The sequence below is a fragment of the Manis pentadactyla genome, chromosome 14 (genome assembly GCF_030020395.1).
Source record: "Manis pentadactyla isolate mManPen7 chromosome 14, mManPen7.hap1, whole genome shotgun sequence".
Lineage (NCBI taxonomy): Eukaryota > Metazoa > Chordata > Mammalia > Pholidota > Manidae > Manis > Manis pentadactyla.
Genome location: NC_080032.1, coordinates 60,938,708 through 60,959,924, shown reverse-complemented (window position 1 = coordinate 60,959,924; position 21,217 = coordinate 60,938,708). Strand labels below are relative to the sequence as shown.

Genomic DNA, 21,217 nt, shown 5'->3' with positions numbered 1-21,217 from the left:
GCTAATAAAGGAAGTAACCAACAGGATAAAACGGACAAGGCCTGTGCACATCACCCACCTCAGGGGTGGTCGGGACAGAAGGGGAGGCTTGAAGAAGTTAAGAAGTACAGGGCAGGCGGTGAAGACAGGGAAGGGGGTTCCAGCTCAGGCAAAGGTAGGGACTGCAGGAAGCTCAGGGTCTGGACGCTCTGTCTTTGGTAGAACTGGAGAGAAGGGTGGCTTTGTGCCCCTGGCAGGAAACAAGGCTAAAGAGATGGGCAGGGGTACAAAGAAGCAGGAATTTTAGCCTGAGCTCAGGAGAGAAAGTGTTTTAAGCAGGGCATTAAAATGATCAGACTCAAGTTTCTGGAAGACCCTGCTCCCGAGCGGAGGAAGGGCTGGAGGCGGAGCGGACAGCTGGGCCTGGCAGCTCTTCACAGGCAGGACAGTGAGGAAGGCCTGACCTACTGCAGTGCAGGGGAGAGGAGGGGACACTGGGGGGACACTAAGGGAGCGAAGCCCAGGCCTTGGTGGCGGCGGGATGTACAGAGGGTGGGTGCAGTGTGCTGACGCAGGAGTTCTGGAGGTGAAGAGGAACCAGTCCGAAGGGTGGGTCTAAGGCCACGCAAGGGGTGACGGCTCATGCTTAATGCACCAGTCAAATCATTCATTCGTCCCAGCACTATGTATGGGCACAGCTGGATACCGGACTGGCAAGAAGCAGTCACAGACCCTGCCCAGGCACCCAGACAGTGACAACACAGAGGGTCCAGTGCCTGGTGGGGACACCTAACCTGGGCGGGGCAGTGTGAAGAGACTGGCAGGAGGGAAGCCTGAGCCAGGGCCAAGGTAGGGCGGGGTGGGGGTGGACAGGGGAGCAGGGATAGAAGGCGGAGGTCAGCACAGAGTTCAGGGGAGCCAAGTCGGGACTTTAAGCCTGGAAGCAACATGGGGGGCGTGGTGTTTTGAAAAGCTCGGTGGGGTGAATTACAGGGTGTAGGGAGGAGCTTGAGCCGGTTAAGAGGCCGCTGCAGGAACCCCAGCAAGATCTGGGGGCTGAGCAAAGGCAATGCCCCAGGGAGGAGAGGTGGAGGCGGGGCTGAGAGAGCAGCAGTCAGGAGCCTGGGTGCTCTCAGCAGGAAAAGCCAGGCCGGCCTACAGGCAGGCGGCAGTGCCCCAGGCCAGGAAAGCTGGCTGGTGAGGGCCCCATCTGGCCCTACAGATGGGGAGGTGGTGAGGGGCCCTCATGAGAAAGAGGCATGGACAGGCCAGTCGTCCTGCCCTCCCCTGCACTGTGAGAGGGCGGGAACCCTGTGCAGCCCCACCTGCCTGGACTCCTCCCAGGAGTGCTCCCGGCTCCCCAGGGGCTCCAGGCTGGAAAGCTGTGCTCTCCTCTGACCTCCCCTCGAAGGTGAGTTACAGCGTCACCAGGAAGGCCACCCCAAGCCAAGGTGTATGGGGCCCACATACAGCACAGGAGGGTGGCCAGGCTGAGCAGCTGCCCCAGGGCACAGGCACCGCCCTTTGCACTGTACACACCCTGCAAGCCCTGAGCCCAAGCCGAGGAGGAAGACAGGGGACCGGAGAGGCCCGAGGGGCTCTGCGCAAGGCGGTGCGCACTGGGACCAGGGAGTGGGGTGGGGCCCAGCAGCCGGGGTGTTTGGTCTGAGCACATGCAGGTGGCATCTACAGGGGTCCAGCTGCCGGGCGCCTGGGCCTCAAGGCAGGAGCTGCAGGGCTGCGATGTGCGCAGCCGACCCACCTGGCAGAGGCAGCGCAGGCTGGACAGTGTAGGTTTGTTGAGAGAAAGGTTTCACACTGTGGAGACAGGGGGAAGAGGTATAAGCTGTCGGGCAGGCTACAGCCTGGCAGCCTTGAGTAGTGGCCCAAAGCTCTCTGTGGGGCCCTGATGGCCTGGCCAGCAGTGGTCTTGGTGGGCTTTGGTCTCCCACTCCCTCCCTGCCAACTCCCTTGGGCTTCCTGATGATCCACAGAAGCAGCACGTGTATTGGGAAAACCCACCCTTCGCTCCTCCCTGCCCCGCAGGCCCCCACAGCTTTGGTCCTAGCCTCCTTCCTCTGGGGCCCCAAGCTCTGGCCTTGCTACGCCCATGACAGACAGGAGTTTCAGCAAATGCCACCCCAGAGTGTCGGCATTGCAGATACAGCTGATGCCTGAGCAGGAGCCCAATACCCAAGCTCAGGCTGTCCTGAGAGGCTGGCCCTAGACCGCAGCCCATCCCAGCCTGGGGGCCAGACTCAACTGCATGAGTTTATGGGCTCAAGTGTAGGTCAGGGAGCGCTGGGAGCAGGCATACTCACTCATGGGATGTTCCGGCTTGGCCTGGCAAAGCTCCTTGCCAAAACTGAGGAGGCAAAACATGCAGAGTGAGCACTGCTCTCGTGCATGTGGACGCGGGGTGCGGGCAGACAGGGCAGAGGCCTGGGCTGAAGGTGAGGCTGCAAGCCCGGCCCCCAGGGGCGGCAGGGAGAGGGCGAAGGCTACTGTCTAGCACTAGCCTAGAGCTGTGTCCCAAAGTATTTCAAGAGTCTCTGGATGGGCTCTGCTGCCACTGTGCTCCATGGCAGGAACACCAGCTTTGGCGAACATGGCAAACTGGGTTCCTCCCTTAGAGGCCAACCGTGCAGGGCAGCAAGTCAGGCTCTGAACGGTTCTGCAGTCAGAAAACCTGTTTAGTTCTAAGCGCCCCACACTTTCTTCTGCAGTCACTTTGTATCACATCTATCTAACGTCCTGGAAGACCACAGTGAAAACTGCTGGAAAGGAGGCTCGCCCAGCCCAGAGCCTGTTACTGTCCCTTCCCCGAGTGCCTAGATGGACTGTGGATGCATCTTGAAGAGCCATCTAGTCCCTACAGCCAAGAAAGCCCTGCAAGAACACAGCCCTGGACAGGAGGGGCCTTTCTGAAAGTGTGGCCAACCTGGCCATGGTAAGAGGCCCATTATTAGGCTGAGAAATTTAAAATTTGAACAAGAGTTTGTTCCTGAACAGTGGCCAGCCCCCCTGCAGGTGGACAGCACTGAGAGCCCAAGGAGGGGGGCGGGCACAAGGCCGATGGGGGAGGGAACGCACTGCTGCGCCAAAGCCTCGGGCTCCAGCCCCCGCCCCTGGGGCCTCAGCCTTCTCATCTGCGCATGGGGCCCAATTGGCAGCTTCTCAGTCCGTCAGCTAAGGGGGCAGCCTCGCCCTGTGTGAAAGGTCTGCAGTGTCACGGCCAAGGCCCAAGAAGGTAGTTGAGATTCCGGGACCTCACATGGCCCCTTAGTCCCTGGTCCCTCCTTCCCCCTGGCTCTCCTGGCCCGAGAGGACTCGAGTGAGAGAAATTTGGTCCAGCTGGTACCTCGGGCTCCTCAGAAGGGGGGCGGGCTTGACCTCTGACTCCAGGCAGCCCCACTTACCCCTGAGACTGCTGGGTAGCCTGGGCCCCGGGCGAGGGCCATTTTACTGTGGAAGGCTGTGGCGGAGATGATCTGGGCAGACGACATGGTGGCCATGCTCTGCAGAGCCTTGTCCTTAGCTGCCTGATCCTAGGGAAGACATCAGAGGGAGGGCATCAGCAATGGTCATCGCAGCAGCTCAGACAAGGCGGCATCCGGGCTGGGAGCCAGGGAAGCCGTCCCACTGCCAGTGGCCAGAGCCCTGGACTCAGCCCTGGGGCACCAGGCCCGCGTCCTTGCTGTGCTAAAACTTGTTTAGTGGCTTTGAGCCAGTGACTTGGTTTCTTTGGTTTCCCCATCCGTCAAACGGGCATACTACTTGCCCTGCCGCTTTTTTAGAGCTTAAAGAAACTTTGGGGACATCTGCCAGACCATGTCTTTGTTCACTAACTACAGGGACATCTGAAGAATGGAACTGTTAGCCCTTTGCTCACCTCCACATGGCTGGTGGCAGGCGCGGCACCTGGCTCATGGCAGGGGAGGTATAAATATCTGTCGGATCCCTCCGCAAATGGGTAGGAAGGGGCGCCCTCGGTCACACACCTGTCAGAGGCACAGGACAGTCTCCTGCGGCTCCACCTGTCTCAGTCCAGCCCTAGGGGTCTCCCCGTGCATGGTGGACACTCCCCTTCCTATTACACGTCAGAATGTAAATACCTGCTTTCTGTGGTCTGAAGACCCCAAGGAATGGGTTCACCCTGCACAGGTTCTAAACAAATTAACACTTATGACTGGTAATAATACTAACAGTAATAATACTCTGTTATACATATAAAAGCCAGTGGCTCCCATCCTGAGCTCCTCAATCCCTAAGATCTTCAAAACAACGAGACAACAATGTGTTACTTTAAAAAGGCTAATGGGAATTGTGTCTTTGTCCAAAATATGATCACATATACAGAGTGGAATGACAAGTACTATTCAGTGTGGGTAGTTTTATTGGGTCTAAAGGGTGGATTGTGTTAACTTGGGAGCTCTGGTTAGAAATTCTGTGCCTTTCTGATGAATATTTTTCAGTGGGAAAAATAAATTGACCGTTCTTGAATAATTATTTGGTAGACTGAGACCTGTCCTGAGTGATAAACTGAGATGCAACAGAGGTCCTCGCTTACAGATGCTTTGGGGTGATTTCACTCATCCCCCACCACGGCCTGTAGGGAGGCATTACCGTGGTGTCGGGCTGAGGGGCTCAGGCGGTCCACCCCACGGCCCAGCCAGAACACAGCAGGCCCTCAGCTAAGCTTCTGCACGCGCTCACATGGCACATAGAGAAGAACACTATCTCACGTTGATTATGAACATCATAGCTCTCCTGTGAGGCTGGCAAGAGCAGGACCCTCATGTCAGGATGAAGAGGCCCAGGCTCAGAGACTAAGATGCTAGAGTACTGCCAGTGGTGGTTGGCCCTGCGGGCCAGGGGGCTGAGCAAGCCAGGGAGGGGGATTCATCAAGATGTGACAGCACTCAGGGACAACACAGGGAATAGTCTCGTGACGGGGTCATCCTCAACCCACTGTCGCTTTGGGGCTGCCCCTGGGCCTTGCTCTAGCAGCTGTCTCTGATAACCAACAAGGGTGCTGATCAGCAAGAGGCTTACCTCCTCCCAAGGACACCTGCACTGTCCCTGGGGAAAGCCTAGCACATCCAGCCCCTCTCCCTCCAGGAGACAGGGAAGCCACAGCAGGCTGTACTCCAGAAAGCCCATAGACCGTGGGTTACCAACAACGTTGCGGGGCCTGAGAGCCATCCGCTCAGCGTCAGCAACTGTGCCCCTTCCCGGAAAGCTGATCTAAACAAACGACCAGGCTCAGGAAACCCTGTCCTCAGAGGGAGGGACAGGAATCAAGGGGAAGTGGGAGGATATGGTGTGGAGTGACATCAGGGAGCGGGCTGTAAAGCCAGGGGGTCACTGAATTTTGGGGTTGGAATGGACCTCAGATACCACCATATTTAACCCTGTCATTTTAAAGATGGAGCAACTGAATGGAGCTTGAGCCTTCAGTGACTCACCCAAGCTCACGTGGCCCAGGGGAAGAGCCAGGCTAGCCCACGCCCCGAGACCCAGAGGAGTCCTGCCTGACCTTGCTCTCCACCATGGAGCTTCATTATATTGGGTCCCACACCCCTTTGAGAACATCACCACATCCTCAGGTCAATCTGCCCAGAAAAACACATTTACCAGAAAATGTGCATATTGGTGAAGAGGTTCGTGGCTCCCCTTGACGTCTGTCTAGCCGTCTACTGTGGACAAGGACAGGCAACTGTGGGCCATACAGACAGACTCCATGGGAATTAAAAGTTGCCTCAACGGCTCTAAACAAAACACTGGGAAGTTTCCATGCAGGTCTGTGAGCCAGAGGCAACCTTGAGGTGGGAATGAGGGGCGAGCCTGGCTCCGGGACCCCGCGTGTCCAGGCATGTGTGCCAGCCTGAGAGGGACAGCCGGCAGCTGAGGCCCAGCCAGCTGTCCCAGGGACAGAGGGGCGAGAGCCGGGCCACAGCTGTGAGGGCGGGGGACAGCTGAGCTGAGGGCAGGAGGGGCAGGACTGAGCGGCACCGGGTGCCAGTCCCCGGTGTTCCCACCACTCAGCAGAGCCCCCAGTGTTGGGACCAGAGACTACGGGGGCCATAGGACCTTCAAGGACATCTAACCCAGGGGCTCTTAGACTGGGTTCCGAGTTGCTTTGGGTCCAAGAGCCATGGGGCATGAGAGGTGAATAGGAGGAGGGGTGTCCCCCCTGCCCCTCACCAATGTGGCTTCACCCAGAGTGGCTCCTTTGATAATACACTGCAATGATATTTTTGGGGAAAAAACAAAAGGGATTTCCACTGCTATTTAAAAGAAGTCTGCAAATTAGACTAATGCCCCGAATATTAACTCTTCCTGCCAAGTGCTGGGCAAGCCCTCTGCTAGCACCTCCCTCCTACTGCTCCCCACAGGGGTCCCCTGGCTCCCAAGTCAAGAGGACGGAGTCCTGTGGGGAGCAGGGCGGCCCCAAGGGAATCCCATCAGCACCTGGCCCTCCACAGAGCAGTCACCTGCTGGCAAATGGCCCTACGAGGTGGGGCTGGCGCAGGAACAGGAAGGGCCTGCCTGTCCCAGCACACAGGGTGCGGGAAGGACCACCAGCTCCCACAGTGCCTCCAGCCCCACCCCACAGCAGGGCCCCCCAGGCATGACCACCATGCAGGTACCAATTGGGCACTAAGGTGTCAGTGGGATCGAGGAGGCCCTCAAGGAACGGGGTCCGGAGGACAATCCCACTGTGAGCTGCTGAGTGCACCGCCCCTGGGGGGAGACTGCAGAGCAGCAGACGGGTCTGCGGCTCCCGGGATGCTGCGGGGCCTGGCAGTCACCTACTCGGCTCCAAGACCAAGGGTCCCTCCTCCCCCGTGTGGGTGGGAGGCCTTACAGGCCAAGCCCCGCTCCCCTCAGCAGGAGCACCGGGAGGCATCCTGCTTCTACACACAGGTAGCCAGTCCTGAACCCGAAGGGAAGGCTTTTCCGGCGGCCGGAACAAGAGCCACAGGAAGCTGGCCCCCCCACCCCCATGCCCCGGGTCCTCACTCCCACCCCTGCCGTCAGCCTTACCTTTAGCTTGGCCTGGATCTCACGGGCTTTTCGCCGAGCCAGCACCTGGATGTGGCTGGAGACCTGTGGCAGGAAGAGAAGGCTGCTGCCTCTGCCTCCCACATAGCCCGTCGCCCCACCCCGGCTCCCTGCCCCCAGCCTCCCCCAGTCCTCATCTACATCCACAGACCGACTGAACTAATGTGTGACTGAAAGGGTGAGTGATGGGCCTCAGTCCCGTTTGTCCAGCTCATCCAGAGTCTGGCAGTAAATCAAGGTGCTGCGCCACTGCTTCGCTCTCTGTTCTGGCGCCTTGCAGGATGAGGAGGGGGCGCCCTGCTGACTCCCCACTGACGCAAAGGGTTTCCTCCCCGGTGATGGCATCAGGGAAACGGAACTGTCAGTGGCCCCCAAGAAGAGACAACCCACACAAGCTGGCCCCACTGAGAGCTCACGCTTGGTACCGTGGAGGGCCTGGCCCCCTTGGGGCAGGCTGGGCTGGGGTACCTGCCCTGGGGCCCATGCCCGGCTCTGGGGCCCACCTGCTTCCGGGTGCGGGTCTTCCCTGTCCGGAGCTTGATATAGCGGGCAATCAGCTCGTTGCGACCTGCAGAGACACCAACAGCCTCTCAGCTGGAGAAGGACAAAAGGCAGGCAAACAGGAGGGCCTGGGCCCCTGCCCGCACCCCCTGCCCACTTTAAGTAGGGACTTGGGTGAGGATTCTGCAGGTTCCCTCCTGCGCTCCTCAGATCCCAGGGATCTCCCAACAGCAAGAGGAAGCTGAGTCATCGCTGGGGGCCTGGTAACCTGAGCACAAGGACGGGGCAGGACCAGGGGCGTCTGGGCTGCTGGTGCACAGTGCAGAGCCTCCCCACCCGCCATGCTGACCACCTCCTCACCTCTACCCACAACAGCCTGACAGGCACCTCTCGGCCCCCACCTTCTGGGCCTTCTGCACACTCGGGAGGCTGCAGGGAGCACCTGAGCCTTGGCGCTTCCCCCGTGCAGCTCCCACCATCACCAGCACCTCCATAAATGACAGCACCTCACCAGATGTCTTGTCCTACCTGTGGGCAGCAGGGAGCATGGGGCCCACCGGTGCTGAGACATAGAGGGGCCCCAAAGAGGAGGCCTGGGGCCTTTGCTCAGATAAAGAAAGCAGAGATAGACCATGTCTCTGGCTCCGTGGCTGTGCCCACCAGTCTCCAGGTAATGCCCAGTGCTCACCATAGGCCCGCCTCCCAGAGGCCAGTGCTGCGTCTCAGGAATCCTGCGTACTCTCAGGAGCCACCCATGTCCCTACTATTATAAATGGGATTATGAAAAGAGGTTCCTGCTTTCATAGCACTCATACGAAGAGACACGTGTGCCCACACAATGGCGCCAGGGTGTGCTGCAGACAGGGAACATTCCGTGGGTTCAGAGGGCGAGCGGTCGGAGCGCCTGCAGCTGGAGCTTGACCCCTGGGTAGGATCAGCCACCAAGGAGGGCATGGCGGGGTGGGGTGTGAGGGGATTTGAGTGGGAGCAGTCACTTCCTGGCTCCACCTCTGGGCTGGAGGGCACGGCTGACAGCCTGCCCTGTCCTGAGGGGCCGTGCTGAGCCTGGAGGGCCGTGGCTAGGAGTGAGGAAGCTGCTGATGCACGGCGAGACAGGTGGGTGGTCGGCCACCCAGGCTTCAACTGGAGCGCACAGCCCCGCTGCCCACCCGCCCCAGGCTGACCTTTCCCCACTGCCAAGGCTGAATAAGAGGACCTTCGGGTGTCTCTTCTGCCAGAAAGACTGCTGGCCTGGGAGCACTGGCCTGCCTGTATCAGGGGAAGGAGGGAAGGAGCTTCAGACCCCAGGAACATCGCCTGCGGGCTGGTCCACACCTACAACAGTGACCCAGCAGGACACCTCTCCTCAGAGCTTTCCAGGGAAAGGTCTGAAGGCTCCTTCGACAGCCCAACAAGTGCTCACCAGTCCTACCCTATGTCTGCCTAGGGGCACTCATGCTGCAACTATGAAATGCTGTTGTCATTGACAAGAGAGTCTACATCATGATCAGCAGTGCATGGATGCAGGCCACGGGACTGGGAGTCGGGAGCCAGGCCCTCTCCCAGCAGCCCACAGTGCCTCTAGGGCCTCCACAGGTGACTTTCCTCTAGGCCCCCTCACCTAGTCCTCTCTTCTTAAGTCTAGGCCCTTGGAAGGTTTTTCCTCCAGATTTTTCCCATCAAACCATTCTGGGCCTTAGAATCAGGCCCTAAGTTTGGCTTGACGAGAGCTCTCTGGCACAGTTCCCTTTTCTGTAGAATCCACCTGGTCCAGGCCCATGTAAGCGATCTAATTCAGAGACCAGCCAGGGGGCCATGGAGAAGAACATAGGAGCAGAGGAGGTCCTGGGTGCAGCAGGTGGGTTACAGTGCCTGGGTGTGGTGTCCAGAAGGACAGGCCGGACAGTCTTGGGGGTGGCGTGAAATGGGGAAAGCGGGGGGCTCCCTAGACTGCAGGGACCCGGAGACGACGTGGGCGCTTCTGGAGCTGCTCCTCCAAATCACACCTTGTCATTTCTGTGTCTGCCTTTTCCTGTGAGATTCTCAACACCTCAGAGGAAGGGATCACATCTCCCCTCAAGTCTGCACCTCCAATACCTGGCACCTATTTATCCAATAAATGAATGACTGAGTCTGTTAGCAAATCCAGGTGACTCTGTCTTCAGACTCCAGCTGCTCTCAGCACCTCACTCTCCACAGTCCAAGCCCCCATCCCCTTGTCCGGGACAACGGTAACAGCGTTCCAGCCTGAATCCCTACTCTCGGGCTACCCAAAATACAGCAGCCAGTGACCCTGCGGCTCAACCACCTCCCAGTGGCTTCCCATCTCCTGCAAATCAAAAGCATCCCAGGCCCCACAATGCCTGGAGGCCCCCACAGGCTCTGCCCACCCATCCCCAGTTCTGACCTCTCAACAACCAGCATGGAGCTTCCTGGCTGTGCCTGGGGTGTGCCAGGTCCACGCCCACCTGAGGGTCTTTGAGCGTCCTGCTGTCTGCCCTCTCTCAGGCCCGCCCCTCCCTCACCTTCACATCCTTGATGGCTTCTTTGTTCGGATGCTGTTGTCTTGGGGACATCTTCCCTGAACACCCACTGAAGGTTGAGGTCACCCCCCACCCTGGCCTGGCTCCCGCTCTATGGTTAACACAGCATGCCACCTACTTACTTACTTATTAGCACACTGTCTTCCTCGGTCCCCACTGGAAGGAAAGCTCCTGAGAACAGGATTTTTGCTTATTTACTTATTTATACCCAACACCTAAAAAACTCTGCACATAGTAGGGCCCCAATCAATATTTGATAAGGGAATGATAAGATGTTACTATTTGGCCTTCTATGGGAAAGGTGAGTTAAAGGCAAATAACCTTTGACTTCTGATAGTCTAGCATAATTTTCAAAGTGCTTTCCAATCCTGGTCTCATGGGAGGCTCTCTTTGCAGAAGCAAATCCAGATTTTCCTGGGGCCTAAAGCAGCTAAAAATTGGGAGGTTCTTTTTGAGAAAAAACACTAAAAGTACAACTACAAAATTAGTTTAAGATCATTTTAGGCTAAGATGGATATGCTCACTCTCCTGATGGTTGTGATGGCTTTGCAGGTATACATACACACCTGTCAAAACTTACCAACTGGGATCATGGGAAGATGGCGGCGTGAGTAGTTCAGAGGAAATCTCCTCCCCAAAACATATATATTTATGAAAACACAATAAATACAACTATTCCTAAAAGAGACACCAGTGGATGCAGTACAACAGCCAGGATACATCTACATCTGCGAGAACTCAACATCACACGGAGGGGGTAAGATACAAGCCACGGCCAGGCGGGACCTGAATGCTCCCCCACCCCAGAACCCGGTGGGAAGAAAGGAGTCGGAACAGGGAGAGAATGAAAGGCCAGGACTGCTGAACAACCAGCTCTAGAAATCCACACCCAGAGCGCAGACACAAGGTGCATGGGGTGCTGGATATTAGAGAAACGGAAAAGCAAAACCTGTAGGCAGGTCCCTACAACCTGTGCCCCTGAGACAAAAGAAAAGCGAGTGCTTTCTGCAAATCTTAAAGAGACGGGGACCCTATAGCTGTACAAAGTTGTCCCAGCACACTCAGCCAGCAGCTGGGAATTCCGGGGAAACTTAGGTGCCCTAAACCCCAGGGAGGCAGTGTAGCTCTGAAGCCCCTCACAGCACTAAGCAGCCTGCCAGTCGCTCCTCCAACTGGCGTGAACCCTGACACACCAGCCCAGTAGCGGGAGAGTGGCAGCGCGCACTGGGGGCAGAGGCGCTGGAAGGGACGGGGAGCAGATCCGTGCGCCAAAGGTGCCAGATGGGACCAGGAGTGGCTTGCGCGAGCCCGCAGCGGTGCAACCGAATAGCCCGGGTGCAGCTCGCATGCACCGGCAGCAGTAGAGCCAGAGAAGCCTGGTAGAGGCCCGTGTGGGAGAGCCCTGCATGCACCTGCAGCGGAACCAGAGGGAGCAGGCGTGCTCCCAGCAGCCGACCGGAATCCCAGCCCAATGCACAGCCACCTGGGCCAGACCCAAAGGCCACTGCTGTCACACAGCTTCCCAGCAGGGGTGCTGCTAACACGGAGGAGCACACCTGGCATGGCTGCCACTCCCCGCAGGGCTCCGTGCTGCTCTGATGGAGACACCACCCACCCCGTGGCTGCTCCAGGAGTGCGGGTAACCGTCACAGGCAGCGGAGAAGGGCAAGGCATCCAGCAAGCAGGAAAGGACTTTCTTCTCCCAGCTGACACAAACCGCAACCTGACTACAGCCACAGCTATCACCATGAAAAGGCAAAAAAATTTAGTCCAGTCCAAGATAGTTCAAACAACACCTGAGAAAGGATCTGCAGAGGCAGACCTAACCAGTCTCCCTGAAGAAGAATTCAAAATAAAAATCATAAACATGCTGACAGAACTGCAGAGAAATATGCAAGAGCTAAGGGATGAAATCCGGAGAGAGATTACAGACATCCGGAGGAAGATTACAGAAGTGAAACAAACTCTGGAAGGATTTATAAGCAGAATGGATAATATGCAAGAGGCCATTGACGGAATAGAAACCAGAGAACAGGCACGCATAGAAGCTGATGCAGAGAAAGATGAAAGGATCTCCAGGAATGAAACAATATTAAGAGAACTGTGTGACCAATCCAAAAGGAACAATATCCGCATTATAGGGGTACCAGAGGAAGAGAGAGAGAAAGGGATAGAAAGTGTCTTTGAAGAAATAATTGCTGAGAACTTCCCCAAACTGGGGGAGGAAATAGTTGCTCAGACTACAGAGGCACACAGAACTCCCGAGAGACGGGACCCAAAGAGGACAACACCAAGACACAAAATAATTAAAATGTCAAAGATCAAAGACAAGGACAGAGGATTAAAGGCAGCCAGAGAGAGAAAAAAGGTCACCTACAAAGGAAAGCCCATGAGGCTCTCAACAGACTTTTCAACAGAAACCTTACAGGCCAGAAGAGAATGGCATGGTATATTTAATGCAAAGAAACAGAAGGGCCTTGAACGAAGGATACTGTATCCAACACGATTATCATTTAAATATGAAGGAGGGATTAAACAGTTTCCAGACAAGCAAAAGTTGAGGGTATTCGCCTCCCACAAACCACCTCTACAGGTATCTTAGAGGGACTGCTCTAGATGGGAGCACTCCCAAAAAGAGCACAGAACAAAACACCCAACATATGAAGAATAGAGGAGGAGGAAAAAAAGAAGGGAAAGAAATAATCATCAGACTGTGTTTATAACAGCTCAATAAGCAAGTTAAATCAGACAGTAAAGTAGTAAACAAGCTAACCTTGAACCTTTGGTATCCACGAATCTAAAGCCTGCAATGGCAATAAGTACATATCTTTCAATAATTACCCTAAATGTAAATGGACTGAATGCACCAATCAAAAGACACAGAGTAACAGAATGGATAAAAAAGCAAGACCCATCTATATGCTGCTTACAAGAGACTCACCTCAAACCCAAAGACATACACAGATTAAAAGTCAAGGGATGGAGTAAGATATTTCATGCAAACAACAGAGAGAAAAAAGCAGGTGCTGCAATACTAGTATCAGACAAAATAGACTTCAAAACAAAGAAAGTAACAAGAGATAAAGAAGGACATTACATAATGATAAAGGGGTCAGTCCAACAAGAGGATATAACCATTATAAACATATATGCACCCAAAAGAGGAGCACCAATATATGTGAAACAAATACTAACAGAATTAAAGGAGGAAAGAGAATGCAATGCATTCATTTTGGGAGACTTTAACACACCACTCACTCCAAAGGACAGATCCACCAGACAGAAAATAAGTAAGGACACAGAGGCACTGAACAAGACGCTAGAACAGATAGACATAATAGACATCTATAGAACTCTAAATCCAAAAGAAAGAGGATACACATTCTTCTCAAGTGCACATGGAACATTCTCCAGAATAGACCACATACTAGGCCACAAAAAGAGCCTCAGTAAATTCCAAAAGATTGAAATCCTACCAACCAACTTTTCAGACCACAAAGGTATAAATAAAACTAGAAATAAATTGTACAAAGAAAGCAAAAAGGCTCACAAACACATGGAGGCTTAACAACATGCTCCTAAATAATCAATGGATCAACGAACAAATTAAAATGGGGATCCAGCAATATACGGAAACAAATGACAACAACAACACAAAGCCCCAACTTCTGTGGGACGCAGCAAAAGCAGTCTTAAGAGGTAAGTATATAGTGATCCAGGTAAACTTGAAGAAGGAAGAACAATCCCAAATGAATAGTCTAACATCACAATTATCGAAACTAGGAAAAGAAGAACAAATGAGGCCTAAGGTCAGAAGACGGAGGAACACAATAAAGATCAGAGAAGAAATAAATAAAATTGAGAAGAATAAAACAATAGAAAAAATCAATGAAACCAAGAGCTGGTTCTTCAAGAAAATAAACAAAATACATAAGCCTCTAGCCAGACTTCTTAAGAGAAAAAGACAGTCAACACACATCAACAGAATTAGAAACGAGAAAGGAAAAATCACGATGGACCTCACAGAAATACGAAGAATCATTAGAGAATACTATGAAGACCTATATGCTAATAAGCTAGAAAACCTAGGATAAATGGACAACTTCCTAGAAAAATACAACCTTCCAAGACTGACCCAGACAGAAACAGAAAATCTAAACAGACCAATTACCAGCAACGAAATTGAAGCGGTAATAAAAAACTATCCAAGAACAAAACCCCCGGGTCAGATGGATTTACCTCGGAATTTTATCAGACATACAGAGAAGACATAACACCCATTCTCCTTAAAGTTTTCCAAAAAATAGAAGAGGAGGGAATACTCCCAAACTCATTCTATGAAGCCAACATCACCCTAATACCAAAAAGCAGGCAAAGACCCCAACAAAAAAGAAAACTACAGACCAATATCCCTGATGAACGTAGATGCAAAAATACTCAACAAAATATTAGCAAACTGAATTCAAAACTACATCAAGAGGATCATACACCATGATCAATAGCGATTCATCCCAGGGATGCAAGGATGGTACAACATTTGAAAATCCATCAACATCATCCACCACATCAACAAAAAGAAGGACAAAAACCACATGATCATCTCCATAGATGCTGAAAAAGCATTCGACAAAATTCAACATCCATTCATGATAAAAACTCTCAACAAAATGGGCATAGAGGGCAAGTACCTCAACATAATAAAGGCCATATATGATAAACCCACAGCTAACATCATACTGAACAGCGAGAGGCTGAAAGCTTTTCCTCTGAGATCGGGAGCAAGACAGGGATGCCCACTCTCCCCACTGTTATTTAACATAGTACGGGAGGTCCTAGCCACGGCAAATAGACAAAACAAAGAAATACAAGGAATCCAGATTGGTAAAGAAGAAGTCAAACTGTCACTATTTGCAGATGACATGATATTGTACATAAAAAACCCTAAAGACTCCACTGCAAAACTACTAGAACTAATATCAGAATTCAGCAAAGTTACAGGATACAAAATTAACACACAGAAATCTGTGGCTTTCCTATACACTAACAATGAACCAATAGAAAGAGAAATCAGGAAAACAACTCCATTCACAATTACATCAAAAAGAATAAAATACCTAGGAATAAACCTAACCAAAGAAGTGAAAGACCTATACCCTGAAAACTACAAGTCACTCTTAAGAGAAATTAAAGGGGAAACTAACAAATGGAAACTCATCCCATGCTCGTGGCTAGGAAGAATTAATATTGTCAAAATGGTCATCCTGCCCAAAGCAATATACAGATTTGATGCAATCCCTATCAAATTACCAGCAACATTCTTCAATGAACTGGAACAAATAGTTCAAAAATTCATATGGAAACACCAAAGACCCCAAATAGCCAAAGCAATCCTGAGAAAGAAGAATAAAGTAGGGGGGATCTCACTCCCCAACTTCAAGCTCTACTACAAAGCCACAGTAATCAAGACAATTTGTTACTGGCACAAGAACAGAGCCACAGACCAATGGAACAGAATAGAGACTCCAAACATATATGGTCAATTAATATTTGATAAAGGAGCCATGGACATACAATGGCGAAATGACAGTCTCTTCAACAGCTGGCAAAACTGGACAGCTACATGTAGGAGAATGAAACTGGACCATTGTCTAACCCCATATACAAAAGTAAATTCAAAATGGATCAAAGACCTGAATGTAAGTCATGAAACCATAAAACTCTTAGAAAAAAACATACGAAAAAATCTGTTAGACATAAACATGAGTGACCTCTTCTTGAACATATCTCCCCGGGCAAGGAAAACAACAGCAAAAATGAACAAGTGGGACTATATTAAGCTGAAAAGCTTCTGTACAGCAAAAGACACCATCAATAGAACAAAAAGGTACCCTACAGTATGGGAGAATATATTTGTAAATGACAGATCCAATAAAGGCTTGACATCCAAAATATATAAAGAGCTCACCCACCTCAACAAACAAAAAACAAATAATCCAATTAAAAAATGGGCAGAGGAACTGAACAGACAGTTCTCCAAAAGAGAAATACAGATGGCCAACAGACACATGAAAAGATGCTCCACATCACTAATTACCAGAGAAACGCAAATTAAAACCACAATGAGGTATCACCTCACACCAGTAAGGATGGCTACCATCCAAAAGACAAACAACAACAAATGTTGGCGAGGTTGTGGAGAAAGGGGAACCCTCCTACACTGCTGGTGGGAATGTAAATTAGTTCAACCATTGTGGAAAGCAGTATGGAGGTTCCTCAAAATGCTCAAAATAGACATACCATTTGACCCAGGAATTCCACTCCTAGGAATTTACCCTAAGAATGCAGCACTCCAGTTTGAAAAAAAAGACAGATGCACCCCTATGTTTATCGCAGCACTATTTACAACAGCCAAGAATTGGAAGCAACCTAAGTGTCCATCAGTAGATGAATGGATAAAGAAGATGTGGTACATATACACAGTGGAATATTATTCAGCCATAAGAAGAAAACAAATCCTACCATTTGCAACAACATGGATGGAGCTAGAGGGTATTATGCTCAGTGAAATAAGCCAAGCAGAGAAAGACAAATACCAAATGATTTCACTCATCTGTGGAGTATAAGAACAAAGGAAAAACTGAAGGAACAAAACAGCAGCAGAATCACAGAACCCAGGAATGGACTAACAGGTACCAAAGGGAAAGGGACTGGGGAGGATGGGTGGGTAGGGAGGGATAAAGGGGGGAAAGAAGAAAGGGGGTATTATGATTAGCATGCATAATGGGGGGGGTGGGAGAAAGGGGAGGGCTGTACAACACAGAGAAGACAAGTAGTGATTCTACAACATTTTGCTGTGCTGATGGACAGTGACTATAAAGGGGTTTGTGGGGGGGACCTGGTATAGGGGAGAGCCTAGTAAACATAATATTCTTCATGTAATTGTAGATTAATGATAACAAAGAAAAAAAAAGAAAGAAAAGGGGGATTACTCCCTGATAGGATAAAACTAACTGCAAATCACAAATTAATGCATGCTTTAAATATCCTTAATTTTGATCATTTAAAGGGTGTCAGATGATCAGCTATGGAAGTACATTTTTCTGGTAATATTCCTTTCTCTTAAAAAAAAAAAGCAGTTCCTGTGTGGTGATCTCCAATAAGTTCTTCACAATGGTATAAAGAGCATATCAAAGTGTGGGCAAAGGGTTTGTTTGTGTTTATACAGAGGATCAAAGCCTAATTTGGCTACCCAGAAAACGAACTAAGATACGATATGAAGAAGAACTTCCAACATCAACATTCTCTGGAAGAGTCATTCCAGAAGATGATCATCAAAAAACTTCAACAAAGATCCTGGCATTGTTGCAGTTGTAGCTGCATTCATCCCACTGGTTCCTGGACTTGCCATTGGAATGAAGAAGGAGATATCTAAGCTGGCCTGTGCATATAGTAAAACAACAGATTTGACTGGATCTATACTGTTGGACCTCAATCAAGAATTAGGAGAAGTGCAAGTTGCAGCGCTCCAAAATCTTGCGACTACAGACTATCTACTGTTAAAAGAACATATGGGATGTGAGCAGTTCCCAGGAATGTGTTGTTTTAATATGTGTGATTTTTCTCAAACTATTCAAATTCAGTTAGACAATATCCATCATATCATTGATAAGTTTTCACAAATGCCTAGGGTGCCTAACTGGTTTTCTTGGTTTCACTGGATATGGCTGGTAATTGTAGGTCTGCTTTGGTTATGTAGCTGTATTCGTATTATGTTAATGTGTGCACGCAATTTAATTAGTAGTTTAAAACCTATACATGCTTATGTTACACTACAAGAAGATATGTCAAAGAAATAATCAATCTTCCCATGTTTTCTTCCGTCTGCTACTTCTATAGCTTTTCTTCTCCTTCCTAATTACAACCCTTAAGTAGAATCCGTGCCTCATATGGAAATTACCAAGTATCATAATTCTTCCAAGTGGTAAAGATACCTCAAGACAAATGCTGGGCATAGAAGCCACAGGGCATAAATCTGCAAAGAAGTAAAAAGCTAACCTTTTCAAACAATATTGCCTCTCTCTCAATTACCAACTTTATATTTCCCTGTATGGCCCCAGAAGATGACTGGTTAGCCAGAGACGGGTAAGATTCCTCAAGGGAGGAACAACCTAAGACAGGCACAGTCGCAGGGGGGCCATCAGGTGAGAAATTGGGGATCAACAGAGGTGAGGCTTAGAACCTCACCCCCCCTGTTTTGAGAGAAATCTTCTGCATCCGTGGATGTTTTGTTGCCCTTGTCTAGCTAGGATTAATACTTAGTCTATAGGCACACACCTGATCATCTACATTTGCCCTCTTACAGCACTAAACTATGTTTTCTACCTTTATCTTGCATCTACCTACCACTTCAGCATTTTATTAAACATAATAATAATCATAATAATAAGGGAGAAATGTGGGATTCACATATAAATCAAGTATAAAAATCAAATGAATAATCATATTTGACCTGACTGTTTATAGTTCATGATGTGATCAAAACTGAAAGTTTCTGTGATATGACTGCCCTTGCACTGTTCACCATGTAAGAACTTGTTCACCATGTAAGAACTTGTTCACCATGTAAGAACTTGTTCATTATGCTACAGAAGATTGGAAACTGTTGAGAATTAGGCTTGGGGTTGATTAATGATTGTGCATTGAGTCCCCTATACAGAATTTTATTGTTGTTAACAACCAAATGATCAATAAATATGAGAGATGCCCTCTCAAAAAAAAAAAAAAGGAAATACCATTTGACCCAGGAATTCCACTTCTAGGAATTTACCATAAGAATGCAGCACTCCAGTTTGAAAAAGACAGATGCACCCCTATGTTTATCACTGCACTGTTTACAATAGCCAAGATATGGAAGCAACCTAAATGTCCATCAGTAGATGATGGATAAAGAAGATGTGGTACATATATACAATGGAATATTACTCAGCCATAAGAAAAAAACAGATCCTACCATTCGCAACAACATAGATGGAGTTAGAGGGTATTATGCTCAGTGAAATAAGTCAGGCAGAGAAAGACAAGTACCAAATGATTTCACTCATATCTGGAGTATAAGAACAAAGGAAAACTGAAGGAACAAAACAGCAGCAGAATCACAGAACCCAAGAATGGACTAATAGTTACCAAAGGGAAAGGGACTGGGGAGGACGGGTGGGAAGGGAGCGATAAGGGTGGGGAAAAAGAAAGGGGACATTACAATTAGCATGTATAGTGCGTGGGGGGCATGGGGAGGGCTGTACAACAGAGAAGACAAGTAGTGAATTTACAGCATCTTACTACACAGATGGACAGTGACTGTGAAGGGGTATGTGGGGGGGACTTGGTGAAGGGGGGAGCCTAGTGAACATAATGTTCTTCATGTAATTGTAGATTAATGATAAAAAAACACTTACGAATTGGTCTACCTCAAATGTGTGGAGTTCACTGTATAGTGATTGTGCTTCAATAAAACTATTCTACAAATTGAAATTAAAAACAAAAAGGGACTTGAAGGGGCCCATGGAAGTGAGGGGTCCTGAAGCACAGACATCATTGCCCCACTTAGTGAATCCCCCTCTTCCCCACTGGAAGGCAGGCAATTAAACCCATTCACCTCATGAGAAAACTGAAGTCACAAACCTCACCTAGATGGTGCACAAACAGATCTAGGACCCACTGGCCAGGTTGAATCCTGACTCAGCCACAGCAAGTGGCACTAAGTGGCTGGCCCAAAGAAGAGCCTCAGTCAGGGGACATGGAAGGCAGCGGGGAGGCCCTGTCTAGCCTATGACTGGCTGAGACCCTCACTCCAGACATCACAGATGACCAACCCCTGTGCAAGGAGCCCTAGGGCTTGAAAACAGAGCCTCAGCCAGCCCCACTCCCTCTGCCCTCTCCTACCAGGCTCAGGAGCTCTGCTACCAGAGGGGCCCATCTTGGCCCTGGGCAAGAAGAGGCCAGCTGTGGGGCCCCAGAAGCCCAGCCCATGGGGGCTAGGCTGGCCCAGGCTCTTTGCCCTTTTACAAGGTGTGCTTCTGCCCCTCCCTTTCTCTGCAGCTGCATCCTCCTCTCCCTTGCTGGCTTTCCTAGACTACGGTTCTCTCCGATCTCACTCTGCTTCCCAGAGGTGATGCCAGGAGGTGAGAATCCCCCCAGGCGGCAGTTGAGTGCTGGGCTTCTGTTCGCGTGCTGAGTCAGGAGGGACCAAACAGTTTCCTTCCTGCCATCAGGGGCGCTTCAGACATCAGCCCGGTCACTTGCCTGCCTCCAGGCCTGTGGGCATCTACCCTGGCTTTCTGCCTCACAGGGGCTGGGCTTCCTTTTACTCCTATAATCATAGCAGTGACAGTGAGCATTACTGAGCACTCATGTGGCCAGATGCACACTTTACTTGTATGGGACGCCATGCAAACGCAGCATGTATACCTATCATGACAGCCGGTGCCTTCCCCCTCCATCCTCCCAATGGCCCTATGCGTCCGTTTGAGCATCTTCGTTCTACACACAGGGAAATCAAGGTACAGAGAGGTTTAGAAAGCTGTTCAGGGTCACAGAGCAGCAAGTGGCTGAAATTCAAGTCCATGCAGTCTGGTTCTAGAACCTACCTCTTCACTGTTGCACAGCACGACTTCTCTTTAACACAGGATTGAGGGCCTTCCCTCTCAGAAGCAGGGGCTGCACCAGGTGACCCCAGAGGCTCTGTCTAGCCTAAGGAAGAAGAAACTGTGGCCCAGGGAAGGGAAGGGATTATTCAAACCGCATGGTTTGTTAGTGTTCCAGGTGCCACAAGGACATACATCTCTAAGGCTTCAGAGCTATTTACACAATGGCTGCTTTTCCCATGGCTGTCCTCCCCAGCTGGGCTGGGAGTTTCTTTAAAGGCACTATTCCGCTCCCCCTCTCTGGATCAATCCCGATTCTCTAGGTCTCTGCATGAAGGACAATCCTGGTCATGTCTGACTGCCCCTCACCCTGACCCAGGTCCTAGGGAGAGACAACTACTTAGACCCAAGAGCCTGCCCACCCGCTTTCAGTCTCTCATGGACTGTGGTCCTCGGCGCTGACCGAAGCCTGTGTGTCCTGGATGC

The 21,217-nt window shown here is 50.6% G+C and overlaps 1 protein-coding gene across 1 annotated transcript in view; it reads right to left on the bottom strand.

Annotated features, from left to right (window-relative positions):
• The window catches only part of TEAD4 (TEA domain transcription factor 4), a 75,554-nt gene that overhangs the window by 19,056 nt on the left and 35,281 nt on the right, over positions 1–21,217 (bottom strand). Inside the window, exons 4-8 of the mRNA XM_057491274.1 lie at positions 7,551–7,615; positions 7,030–7,092; positions 3,399–3,527; positions 2,301–2,344; positions 1,742–1,797 (exon numbers count right to left, since the gene is read on the bottom strand). Of these exons, the coding sequence (XP_057347257.1) occupies positions 1,742–1,797; positions 2,301–2,344; positions 3,399–3,527; positions 7,030–7,092; positions 7,551–7,615 (357 nt within the window). The remainder of the gene's footprint in view (positions 1–1,741; positions 1,798–2,300; positions 2,345–3,398; positions 3,528–7,029; positions 7,093–7,550; positions 7,616–21,217) is intronic.